This window comes from Chiloscyllium punctatum, chromosome 2 (assembly GCF_047496795.1).
Source record: "Chiloscyllium punctatum isolate Juve2018m chromosome 2, sChiPun1.3, whole genome shotgun sequence".
NCBI lineage: Eukaryota > Metazoa > Chordata > Chondrichthyes > Orectolobiformes > Hemiscylliidae > Chiloscyllium > Chiloscyllium punctatum.
In genome coordinates, this window is record NC_092740.1 from 127,723,929 (window position 1) to 127,737,498 (window position 13,570).

Here is a 13,570-nt window from a genome sequence, read left to right on the forward strand (position 1 = left end):
CCATGGAAATGTCTGTCCGAGTCCCTGATTATAGAGTCTCCATCACTCCAATTTGTTTACACTTCGACCTGCCCTGCTGTACAACAGTGCCTGTCGTGGTACCTCTGATCTAGCTTTTGTGCTGCTTTCTCCTGAGAAGCCATTCCCACCCACCCCTCACAGTCTCCAAAACGGTATTTCTGTTTGAGAGGGGAACTGCTACAGGGGAACTCCACTGCCTGCCCACGCTTACTCATCTTCCTGGTGGTCACCCAACTCTTTGTGTCAGCCTTTACTGGTGGTGGGACCAGCTTGCTAAACATGCTATCCACACCATTCTCAACCTCAGGGATGCTCCATAGTGAGTCCATCTACAGCTTCTGGCACTCCATGTGGCAAATCAGGAGCCGCAGCTGAACACATTTCCTGCGTACGTAGTCACCATGGACACTGGAAGTCTTCCTGACTTCCCACATATTGCAAGAGGAGTATTCCATAAGGCTAAGTTTTCCTGCCATTTTGAACCTCATCAACCAAATCAACCTTATCGATCACAGACAAAAATCCAGAAACTAATTACGCAACCCTCTATACACTCATACACTTAATGGTAAGGTCCTAGGGTGTGTTGAAGACCTTGGAGTGCAGGTTCATAGCTCCTTCAAAGTAGAGTTGCAGGTAGATAGGATAGTGAAGAAGGTGTTTGGTATGCTTTCCTTTATTGGTCAGAGTATTGAGTACAGGAGGTCATATTGCAGCTGAACAGGACATTGGATAGGCCATATTTGGAACATTGTGTGCAATTCTGGTCTCCTTCCTATTGTAAGGACTTTGTGAAACTTGAAAGGATTCAGAAAAGATTTACAAGGATGTTGCCAGAATTAGAATTTGAGCTATAGGGAGAGGCTGAACAAGCTGGGGCTGTTTTTCTTGGAGTGTCGGAGTCTGAGGGGTGATCTTAAAGAGGTTTATAAAATCATGAGGGGCACAATAGGGTAAATAGACAAAGTCTCTTCCCTGGGGTGGGGGAGTCCAGAGCTAGAGGGCATAGGTTTGGGGTGAGAGAGGAAAGATATAAAAGGGACCTAACAGGCAGCTGTTTCATGCAGAGAATGGTATGTGTATGGAATGAGCTGCCACAGGAAGTGATGGAGGCTGGTACAATTGCAACATTTAAAGGGCATCTGGATGGGTATATGAATAGGAGGGGTTTGGAGGGATATGGGCCAGATACTGGCAGATGGGACTAGATTGGGTTGGGATATCTGATTGGCATGGACGGGTTGGACCGAAGGGTCTGTTACCATGCTGTACATCTCTATGACTAGTCACCAAACCCAGGCCTCCCATTCCTGCTTAGCAGTCTAAAAAGACAAAAAGTAACTATTTTATCTCTCTCCAGGCACTACACAGTCAGTGTGCAAACCTGGTTCCTGAGCAGTCAAATCTACATGGTGACTGAGCCAGCTACTGCCAGAATCCCACTCAGTGGCTTCTCACCAGCTCTCTCTCTTACCTCCTCACTCTCCAAAGCCTTTCCTCCATCTACCAAACCGAGCTCAACTCCATAATACCTCGAACTCAGAACCATCCAAAACAAAGCATCCTGCTTGTTTAAACACTTACTTCCTCTATCACTGACGCACTGATGTACTTCAGGAATTCATCGAGGCTCCTTTGACAACACCTTCCAAAACATGTGACCACTCTATCTAGAAGATCAAAGGCAACAGATGATGAGCACACTGCCACCTTCAAGTTCCCCTCCAAACCATGTGCCATCTGACTTGGAACTGTATCACCCATTTCTTTATTGTTGCGAGTCAAAAACCTGGAAACAGCATTGTGGGTCTACCTGTGCCCCAAGGACTGCAGCAGTTCAAGTATGCAGCTCACTCCCACCTTCTCCAGCGCAATTAGGGATGGGCAATAAAAATTGTCCTAGCTAGTGGCACTCTCTCACTGTGAAAGAATATATTTTAAAAATTATATGTTATTTTTCATCAGCCTTGTCAACTTTATTGTCACTTTGCATGACTTGGTTATATGAGCTACCAGTTCTTTCTATTCCTGGCATCCCTCTTGTTTAAATTACTTCTCTTGATCGCTTCCAAAATGCATCACATTACACTTCTCTTGAGTTATGTTTCTGTGCCATGTCTCTGCAGGATCTATAGGTTCCTTTTCCCATCTCAGAGGATAACATTGGCACCTCTGAACTGTAATGACTGCTGACGTCAGTGGATTGAATTTCCTTCTGTTGAAGCTAGACATGTAAACAAGTGCAGATTGGTCATGAGCAGATGTCTCTGCACAGAGATGAAATGACTGCCCCTCCACACTCTGTTTGTGTTTGTGTGTGTGTGTGTGTGTGTGTGTGTGTGTGTGTGAGAGAGAGAGAGAGTGAGAGAGAGATGGAAACCTGCCAGAGAACCTGCTATGCCTCTTGTAATAAGCTTGTTCTTTGGAAAAATCTTTTTGAAGAAGATTATTGCATTTGCAATCATGCAACTGTCTAGTTTGATCTGCCAATAGCCATGTTTTTAGAAACCAAGATTCAAATAGCAGCTGTAGGAATGAAGAGGTGCATAGTTCTTTGAAAGTGGATTTGCAGGTAGACAGGATGGTGAAAAAGGCATTTGGCACATTTACATTCTTTGAGAACATTTGAGTTTAGGAGTTGGGGAGGTCATGTTGCAGCTGTACAGGTCATTGGTGAGGCCACTTTTGGAATGCTGCATACAGTTCTGGTCACCCTTCTCTACGATGGATGTTGTTAAACTTGAGAGGGTGCAGAAAAGATTTACAAGGATGTTGCTGGCACTGGTGGGTTTAAATTATAGGGAGTGGCTGAATAGGTTGGGGATATTTTCCCTGGAATGTCAGAGGCTGAGGGTTGACCTATAGAGGTTAATAAAATCATGAGGGGCATGGATAGAGTGAATAGCTCAGGCCTCTTTCCTAGGGTGGGGAAGTCCAAAGCTAGAGAGCATAGGTTTAAGGTGAGAGAGGAAATACTGTATTTAAAAAGGACCTGAGGGGCAACTTTTTCATGCAGAGGGTGGAGCGTTTATAAAGCGAGCTTAAAAATGAAGAAGTTGAGGCAGGTGCAATTACAACATTTAAAAGGCGCTTGGATGGGGACATGATTAGAAAGATATGGGCCAAATGCTGGCAAGTAGGATTAGATTCGATTGGTATGTCTGGTCAGCGTGAACAAGTTGGACCGAAGGCTCTGTTTCCACGCTGTATGACTCTGTGACTCTATATCCACAGAAATTCATTTGATTAATGCAAAGGCCATTCACCCCACTGATCCTCATGAGCCCCCTCCCTCCCTACCTTATGTCCATCTATCAACATTTCCTTCTATTCCTTTCTTTCTTCTGTGTTTTGCAGTTTCTTTTCAGATCAATTTTGTCTCAACCTCTCCCCACGATAGCAAATTCCACATTCTCACGACTGTCTGGATTGAGAATTTCCTCCTGAATTCCCTTCTGGATTTATTAGTCTCCAGTTTTTGGCGCCTAGGTTCAGCCACTCACACAATATTAACATCTAAACGTTCAACCTACTGAGCACATCATAAATTTGAAGACTTCCATTGGGTCACCCTTTGGCCTCCCCTTTTCTTGATTAAAATAAATAAGTTTCAAAAGAAAAATGCAGAAAATGCTAAGATTAATGTTTCAGGTAGGAAATAGGTTATAATTTTTGGCTTTTTATTAGTCTTTCAATCACATTGCACTTCCTTACTTCTTTGTCAAGCCCTCTAGATCTCTAAGATCTCCAATTCTGTCTTTTTTGCATATCTCCCCATTATAACCATTCCATCACTAATGGCTGTAGCTCAGGTACTAGGCCGTGAACTCTGAAATTCCTGTCCTCAACTATTCCATCTCTCTCTGCACCTTTCAAAATCAATAGTCACACAACATCGGGTTATAGTCCAACCGATTTATCTGAAACCACGGGCTTCCGGTACCTCACTCCTTCTTTAGGTAGCTCCTTTCAAAACACTTCATAAAGTATCTCTCTTCAGTTGTCATTGTATCTCCTTATGCGGTTTAGTGTCGAATTTTGGTTGTTAACATTCTTGTGGTCCAGCTTGGGACATTTTACTTTCAAGGTGGCAAGTTAGCGTTTGGTTCCATCTCGATCTTCTCTGTAGCTGCTGACCGGTCCGCTGTGTATATCCTTCATGTTCATGTTTGGTTGTGATCTGCAAATAAAGATTGTTTCAACACTGTATGCCACTATTATTATAGAATCGCATCTAGGATTAGTCCTGGATATCCTGGGCATTGGATATGTCGAAGTTGTACTGATCTCCCTCTCTTTTGCCCTAGATCCACATGAAAACAATGCCTGCTGCTATGTACAGACTGCTGACTGCGCAAGAACAACCAGTTTACATCTGAAAGGGCTGTCACGATGACCCAGTGTGCAAAGTGGATATGTCTGTGTGGTTTGATTGTGTTAATCATTGCTGCCTTCCTGCAGCAGCAGAAACTACAATATTTTTTATTTAAACATGCTTGGTTTGACAAAAATCTGTTGAAAAATCTTTGATGCCTTTCAGAGATGCAGCTTTGTTGGTTTATATAGAATTGAACATAAATATATTCCCACAGACTAATTCTCAGTAATCCACAAATAGGTAAAATAACTGAGCACCTATATAGTTTGATGTTATTTAAGAGAGAACCTTTCACAGTAACCATTTCAGCACCATTGATGACGTCATTAGGAAATGTTATTTAACCTAAAAGAACTGGCTATGAGCATTTAGAAAGTTGTGAAACTTGTATTACGGAGTGTGTTCTACTAAGAACGACTCAGAAACATCCAAATTTTCATTGTTGGCATTTTAAAAAAAAATCCCAATGTTTTTCCTGATTTATTTACCATTCCTTCCCTGAGACATTCCCCAGACATTGATGTGTTGTTTAAAGTAGTTGTTATTTTGAAAATATTAATTGGTTTTGTTTTCTTCTATTTCAATATTTTAAAGCCATTTACTGATACACTGTGTGAAGCTAAGATCATTCCATTGACTCCACTTTATAAAGCAAAAGGCTGTGGGACATAATTATCTTTGCTAATTTTAACAAATCTGTAGCCAAGATTATAAAATGGGGAACACTATTTTATACTCAGGTCTATTTTTTTTCTGTAAGCATAAAAATCAGCAAAGAGAGGCAAATACCCCCCTCCCTAAATATGTTTACATTATTCCTTTATTTGTAATTTAAAACTACATTGGCACGTTCTAGTTAAACTATGTTCTATTTTGCAATGTTATGGTGCGGGAGGTAAGAATGGTTTTGAAGAGGATTTTCGGGTGACTTAGAAATATGATATTGTGAGTAATATTTTCACGTCAGGCACCCTGCCTTCATATTCTGCAACCTGAAATCTCATTACTTAACTTCCTACATGGCTAATGTGGGCATCTAATTCCGTGTAAGAGAATTTTACATGCACACTCCTGCCCTTCACATGGAGAAAAGGCTAGGATGCAGCCATTATTTCATCCTGAGTGTGATGTTGTTTCACTCAGAAAGCATTGGTTTCGCACAGGAAATTCCGCACTCCACTTAAATTCATTACTCAGACATATTGAACCACCTGTACAGTGCTGTGGGATTAATAGCTGTCAGCTTTACAGTGCCATGATGTATTTGGTGGCCTGCACTTTAAGGTCTAACATTTCTACTTGTTGAGGACAAGTTTAGGTAGCCATGTAAATAGCTCTTTAGAAGAAGTGATTTCGAATTGTACAAGATGTCTTTTCATAGCAAGAGTTCACACACCACACTGAAGCAGAAAATACGAATCTTAACGTCTGCAGCAATTCAATGTGAGCATAAGGTTAGCCAAAACTGGGCAGTAATTATTAGGTAATTAAAACCACTGGGTTTATTTCCATTTGATTAAGGTGAGGATGAGGTCTAATTAAGACTTGTTATGTACCCTATCAGCACTAGTTTCACAGTCGCTAACATCATGGTAATGGAACATCCGTTTCATTCCTCATCTATGGAACTGAGTTAGAGCTGAATAGTTTATGAATGGAATTGTCAAGGTTCACCCCCTACTTCAGATCAACATCACCCTGTTTACATGCAAATCAAAAATATTAACCTCACTTAGAAACCTGTCAGACTTTGTAGCATCATTACTTGAAGTAATTATAATGGCATGGCACAAACTAATGGGTTTCAGTCATCCAGTGACTTGGGTGTTGATAGTTTGTAATCAGATATCTGCAGCTGCTGACGTGAACTTAATGTAAATATCTTATGCAATCCTAGAACATAACATTTTTTTTTGTCCAGTGGTGCAATAGCAAATAACATTAAACATCAGGAAGTTATAATGCTGCAGTGTAATAAAGCTGTTCCTTGTAAAGTTATGTAACAGTTATACATTTCAACTAATGTATTAATTACGATTGTTGGAATAATGCACTTCTTATGAATGTAGTTCCTATTCCAGTGTTTGTTTTGTCATAAGTTCAGATATTTTTCGGTGTTTATGATGCAGCCGCAATATTTGTTTATTTATTTTACTATTAAGGATATATTTTGGGGTTGGGGGGGAGAGAGCAAGGGGGACAAGAGTCGTGTGTCTAATGATTTACATTCCTTTTCCCATTTTTCCATGTTTAAAACAAATGAAATTCCATAAACTTGTTGCAACGGGCTAAATGTTGGTTATTCTCTTTTTAAAAGAAGTAAACTCGATCAGATAATATATAAATACAATCTATATGTATGAATACATATATATATCCTAACTGGATTATGGGGAGAGGGGGGAGACTTTCTTCACAATGGGGTCGTTATTAACTCTCAAGTGGTGTGACCAATTGGGTCTAGTGATTAAAGGGGTTGAAGCTGTCTTGAAGTCTCAGCTTCCTTTATTAGGGAATGTGGGATGCCAAGGCATTGCCGTAAAACAGCCCATTAGGTGGAGTAGGTGCAAGAGGAACGGAGTCAAAATGTGGCTCTGGAAAAGCACAGCAGGTTAGGCAGCATCCGAGGAGCAGGAGAGTCACCGTTTCAGGCATAAGCCCTTCATCGGAGCTTATCACATTCCTAGTGAAGGGCTTATGCCCAAAACCTCAACTCTCCCGCTCCTCGGATGCTGCCTGACCTGCTGTGCCTTTCCCAGTGCCACAGTTTTCGACTCGGACTCTCCAGCATCTGCAGTCCTCACTTTCTCCTAGCAGGAAGAAAGGAGCCGAGTGGATCAATCAAACGAGAAAGGCCTAGATGGTTGCCTAGAAGGTTTGGGGGTTACCTTTCACCATGCCGTCCTCTTTGTCACCAGTCAATCACGTCCAGGAATTTTCCACCTCTACTCTAAAGTAGCAACTGGGGTCCCATACATGTTCCAGAATGCCAGTGTCGTTATAGATGGGTGCCTGTTGGTCGAAACAGATTGGCTGGCTCACTGAGGTGGGGTGAAAGTGTCTTCTGAAAAGCATCTTTAAATACTCCTGAGGTTGCTGACTCTCAGAGTTCAAAGATTGATGTCTAGGTCACTGCTACAAGTGAGAAACGACTGGGAGGTGGTGGGGGCAGGGGAGGGGTGGACATTGAACAGATCATTTTATTTGACATGTCCTTTCAGTGTCTTAGTTGGAACAATCCAGGGCGGGGTTTAAGTGCTAATGATCTCCAGGAGTTGGCAGTCTATGAACCAGCCTGATGTGAGGCTGATTTCAGAGTTAACGTCGACCCTAAGGAGTTTAGATGTGACTGAGCAGAGCAAAATGACAGTGTTCTTTGTATCCTATTGAAACCTAACTTACTTTCGGAGAGCGAAACTCTGTTTGTTCATAATATATTTCATGTGATATATAAAATATATGTATTTTAACATCTCATTTTGGCAATACAAAGCAAATGAGAGACGGGGTGGAAAGAAACTTTGAAAAATAAATCTCTATTCCATGCCTTACCCCTCCTTTGAAAGTACATTGGGTGAAGACAAAAACCTGTGCAGTGAGCAGGCAACGCACAGCGATTGACAACATTCTATCAGTTCAGTTCAAATAAAAGTGTTTTCTCACATGTAAATGGTCAGGTCAGGCAGCATCTGCATTGGGAGAGGGAGAGGGAGGGCGAGGAACAGAGTTGACATTGCAGGCTGGGTGGCCAATTCTTCTGAACTGAAAGCGGTGCATCCATTACATCGATATTCTGGTTTTATGTCAAGTTTCCAGACGCCTGCAGATTGCTCTGCCATTGTTTCTCCTGGCTTACTCCCAATGTGGCATTAAACCATGATAGAGTCCAGGGTGGGGTGTGGGGGTTTGGCTTCAGGCAAAGTTCTTTAGAGAAAGGGCCAAAAGAAGCATTGTTTCATTTCAGTCCAGATAGTGAAGGGCAGTGTTTTTGAGAAAAAAAGAGGTTACCACATGACAGCACTGAGCTGATCTCCACAAAGTGAATTCAATGGGTTTTTTTAGAGGAGGGGAAGGGGCACCTATCTCATCCACCCACCCCCTTCCACCGACCCGGAGTTAGTTACTGACCTTCCCTGTATTGGTTGTTCATGGCCTCCCATGTCTCTACTGTGACTGACATTTCCACGTGTTGCCTCTCTGTAGCTGCCGTGCTGTGTGTTGCATGTATTTACCTCTGTAACAGATTGTGTTCTGACACCTTAAGCACAGGGCACGTGTCTCGCAACTCTGACCAATAAAATCTACCAGAAACCAATGAATTTATGGCCTCAATTTGTTTAAGATATCAAACCTGTCATTGGCAATGTTTGCATTTAGGTGAAAGCTCTTGGGAATGGTGATCCAATGACTGGTAAAAACAATGAATTCCTTTATTTAGGTGTAAGTAAATCCTGCATGGTTTATTCCTACTTCTAATTCCCCTGTTAAGAATCAACTGGGTTCAATGTCTCTGGATGCTGGGGTACAATTCAGGTATGTTGGGATGCAGTCTCAGGATTGTTGGGGTGCAGTCCCCGGATTGTTGAGATGCATTCCCGGGATTGTTGGGGTACAACCAGGCATTGTTGGGGTGTAGTCCCAGGCATTGTTGGGGTGTAGTCCCAAGATTGTTGGGATGCAGTCCCAGGATTGTTGGGGTGCAGTCCCAGGCATTGTTGGGGTGCAGTCCCAGGCATTGTTGGGGTGCAGTCCCAGGATTGTTGGGGTGCAGTCCCAGGATTGTTGGGGTGCAGTCCCAAGATTGTTGGGGTGCAGTCCCAAGATTGTTGGGGTGTAGTCCCAGGCATTGTTGGGGTGTAGTCCCAGGCGTTGTTGGGGTGCAGTCCCAAGATTGTTGGGGTGCAGTCCCAGGCATTGTTGGGGTGCAGTCCCAAGATTGTTGGGGTGCAGTCCCAGGATTGTTGGGGTGCAGTCCCAAGATTGTTGGGGTGCAGTCCCAAGATTGTTGGAGTGTAGTCCCAGGCGTTGTTGGGGTGCAGTCCCAGGCGTTGTTGGGGTGCAGCCCCAGGCATTGTTGGAGTGCAGTCCCAAGATTGTTGGAGTGCAGTCCCAAGATTGTTGGGGTGTAGTCCCAGGCATTGTTGGGGTGTAGTCCCAGGCGTTGTTGGGGTGCAGTCCCAAGATTGTTGGGGTGCAGTCCCAGGCATTGTTGGGGTGCAGTCCCAAGATTGTTGGGGTGCAGTCCCAGGATTGTTGGGGTGCAGTCCCAAGATTGTTGGGGTGCAGTCCCAAGATTGTTGGAGTGTAGTCCCAGGCGTTGTTGGGGTGCAGTCCCAGGCATTGTTGGGGTGCAGTCCCGGGATTGTTGGGGTGCAGTCCCAGGCATTGTTGGGGTGCAGTCCCAGGATTGTTGGGGTGTAGTCCCAGGCATTGTTGGGGTGCAGTCCCAGGCATTGTTGGGGTGCAGTCCCAAGATTGTTGGAGTGTAGTCCCAGGCGTTGTTGGGGTGCAGTCCCAAGATTGTTGGGGTGCAGTCCCAGGCATTGTTGGGGTGTAGTCCCAGGCATTGTTGGGGTGCAGTCCCAAGATTGTTGGGGTGCAGTCCCAGGCATTGTTGGGGTGCAGTCCCAGGATTGTTGGGGTGCAGTCCCAAGATTGTTGGAGTGTAGTCCCAGGCGTTGTTGGGGTGCAGTCCCAGGCATTGTTGGGGTGCAGTCCCAGGATTGTTGGGGTGTAGTCCCAGGCGTTGTTGGGGTGCAGTCCCAGGCATTGTTGTGGTGCAGTCCCAGGCGTTGTTGGGGTGTAGGCCCAGGCATTGTTGGGGTGCAGTCCCGGCATTGTTGGGGTGCAGACCCGGGATTGTTGGGGTGCAGTCCCAGGATTGTTGGGGTGTAGTCCCAGGCATTGTTGGGGTGTAGTCCCAGGCATTGTTGGGGTGCAGTCCCAAGATTGTTGGAGTGTAGTCCCAGGCGTTGTTGGGGTGTAGGCCCAGGATTGTTGGGTTGCAGCCCCAAGATTGTTGGGGTGCAGTCCCAGGCATTGTTGGGGTGCAGTCCCAAGATTGTTGGGGTGCAGTCCCAGGCATTGTTGGGGTGCAGTCCCAGGATTGTTGGGGTGCAGTCCCAAGCATTGTTGGGGTGCAGTCCCAAGATTGTTGGGGTGCAGTCCCAGGCATTGTTGGGGTGTAGGCCCAGGATTGTTGGGGTGCAGTCCCAGGCATTGTTGGGGTGCAGTCCCGGGATTGTTGGGGTGCAGTCCCAGGATTGTTGGGGTGTAGTCCCAGGATTGTTGGGGTGTAGTCCCAGGCATTGTTGGGGTGCAGTCCCAAGATTGTTGGGGTGTAGTCCCAGGATTGTTGGGGTGCAGTCCCAAGATTGTTGGGGTGTAGTCCCAGGATTGTTGGGGTGCAGTCCCAGGCATTGTTGGGGTGCAGTCCCAAGATTGTTGGGGTGCAGTCCCAAGATTGTTGGGGTGTAGTCCCAGGATTGTTGGGGTGCAGTCCCAGGCATTGTTGGGGTGCAGTCCCAAGATTGTTGGGGTGCAGTCCCAAGATTGTTGGGGTGTAGTCCCAGGATTGTTGGGGTACAATCCAGGCATTGTTGGGTGCAGTCCCAGGCATTGTTACAAGCCTTCCAGTACTTCCTCCATTAACCGTTCCTCAGTGTTGCACTTCAGTGTGAACATTGAGAGACTTTTGAACATAGGGAATTCTAATTGATCGTGACCAATTTGGTTTTCAGTCATAGTTTGATTTGCTGACACAGAATGTTAGACAGTTATTTACTCATTTGTATTAACTATCTATGTCAGTAACTTTGATTCCCCCACCTTTTCCTGCCAGTGCCTGTATACTTTGAAGTGTATATAACCACAATTTTCAATGACCATCCTTGATCTCCCCATGAAGGAAGTATGTTTGAGGCGACATGATAATTTAAATGAGGTAAGAGCGAGTTAGCAAACAGATTTCTCCACTTTTACTTTCAGGGGAAATCGCGATCAGGTGAGATGTCAAATAAGCTGGCTGCTGATTCACCGTCACATTGCTGCACATCCTTACACAAGTCAAAATCTACCCAGCTTCTAGAAAAGGTCACTCAATGCTTTCCCAACAGTCCCCTGCCTGGTTTCTCACCTTCCAGTCCCTGTATGATCCAGCTCATCAAAAACCTTTGCTGCCCACGTCCTAAACCACACTAAGACCTGGACACCCATCAATCATTCCCTGTGCTCACTGAGCCTCACTGGATTCAGGTCCAAATGCTCATACTCATCTTTCAAATCCCTCCATAATGTTGCCTCTTATTTCCAGTCTGCTTCGGTGTCTCAACCCTTTTGGGGTCTCTGCAGCTGACTAATTCATAGAATCCCTACAGTATGGAAACAGGCTGTTTGGCCCAATAAGTCCACACCTACCCTCCGAAGAGTATCTCACCCAGATCCATTCCCCCACCCTATTACTTTACATTTCTCCTGACTAATCCACCTAACCTAAACATCCCTGAATACTATGGGCAATTTAGCTTGGCCAATTCACCTAACCTGCACATCTTTGGACTGTGGGAGGAAACGGGGAGCAACCAGAGGCAGCCTACACAGACACAGGGAGAATGTGCAAACTCCACATAGACAGTCGCCCGAGGCTGGAATTGAACCCATGTCCCTGGCGCTGTGAGACTTGGTTCCCTGGTTTTAGTTGCTCCACCATTGGTGGCAGGGCCTGAAGTTCTGCAATTCCATTCCTAAAGCCATTCCTAAATAAGATTCTTTAAACTTGTCGTTGACCAAGTGCTAAAATCCTCTTAAGCAGCTCGCTGACATTCATGTGAAGGAACTTGGGGCATCTTGCTGCACTAAAGGTGCTTTATAAATGCAAGTTGTGGTAACCACACAGAAACAGTGAACTAGAAGAGTTTTTAGCAATTGCCTGCACACAAGACCAAGTTTGAAATATGCCTAAAAACTGCCGTAGTAATTTAAAACATGCCATACATTACACTGGGTAACCAGTGTAGTGTGAATCCTTTTTTGATTTTTGGGGAATTTGCTGGTCATTTCTGTAGCATGAAATATTTCTTTCAGATGAAATATTTTGAAATGGTGCTGTAGCCACTTCCTCTTGGACACTTAGCCTCAGGGACCCTGGGCATCGCATCAGCATTCAGACCTGAGATGTGTTCTGTGATTGTTCAGCCTCCTTCGCAAACTTTCTCTCAAGTGTTAAATCTGATCATTCCTTCTCACCACAGAAACAACAGTTTGCAAGGAAGGTGTGAACAAAATTATACAACAGTTCGACATATTGCAACAAAAAATGGGACCATCTGAAGCAAATGTTTGATATAGAGAAAAACTAGATTCAATCAATTTCTTCCCAATCCAGTTAAATATATACATGAAAATATGGCCCCTTTTATCTGTTTACAATAATCTGATTTTCAGTCATAGATTGACTCGCTGACGCTAGATTTTAAACAATCGTTTGCTCAGTTTGTATTAACTATCTATGCCAGTAACTTTGATTCCCCTGCCTTTTTCAGCCACTGCCTGCATACTTTGAAGAGTATGTAACCATCCTTATAAATAATTTAACCTAATTTATTGGGAAGAATCCGATCTAACCAAATAGATTAGATTAAAGATTGATTGCATGTTTCCATAGCTACAGAAATTGTCTCATTTCAGTAATGATTATGGAAATGGAATCTAAGCACACCAACATGATTGAAAGACTGAGTTAAATGTGCAAATTCATCCATTTCACAGACAAATCTAAGGTGCGGCAGAGGCCAATTGGTCTATGTGAATGCTTATGAATCTCATTCCAACTCTCTTCATCCCCTCCTATCTTTCTTTTCCTTTCTCTTCCCCAGTGTGTTCATCCAGCTGCCCCCTGAAGGTATTTAGACTCTAGGCATCTCAGTGGTACAGTGATTAGCACTGCTGCCTCACAGCACCAGGCAGCTGGGTTCAATCCCAGCCTTGACTGTCTGACTGTCTGAAGTTTGCACATTTTCTGTGACTGTGTCGTTTTCCTCCAGGTGCTCCAGTCCAAAGGTGTGCAAGTTAGGTGGATTGGCCATTGTAAATGAGGGGTCATAGGCATAGGGTGAAGGTTATGGTCTGATGTTCTGAGGGTTGGTGTAAAGTTGTTGGACTGAATGGCATCTT

At 44.3% G+C, this 13,570-nt stretch overlaps 1 protein-coding gene across 10 annotated transcripts in view; it reads left to right on the top strand.

The window, feature by feature from the left end:
* The window catches only part of LOC140489122 (amyloid-beta A4 precursor protein-binding family A member 1-like), a 204,308-nt gene extending 197,276 nt beyond the window's left edge, over positions 1-7,032 (top strand). For all 10 annotated transcript variants that reach the window (XM_072588360.1, XM_072588373.1, XM_072588372.1 and 7 more), the window contains one exon: positions 4,329-7,032. In XM_072588360.1, the coding sequence (XP_072444461.1) occupies positions 4,329-4,400 (72 nt within the window). In that variant the 3' untranslated portion in view covers positions 4,401-7,032. The remainder of the gene's footprint in view (positions 1-4,328) is intronic.
* Positions 7,033-13,570: the final 6,538 nt, after the last annotated feature.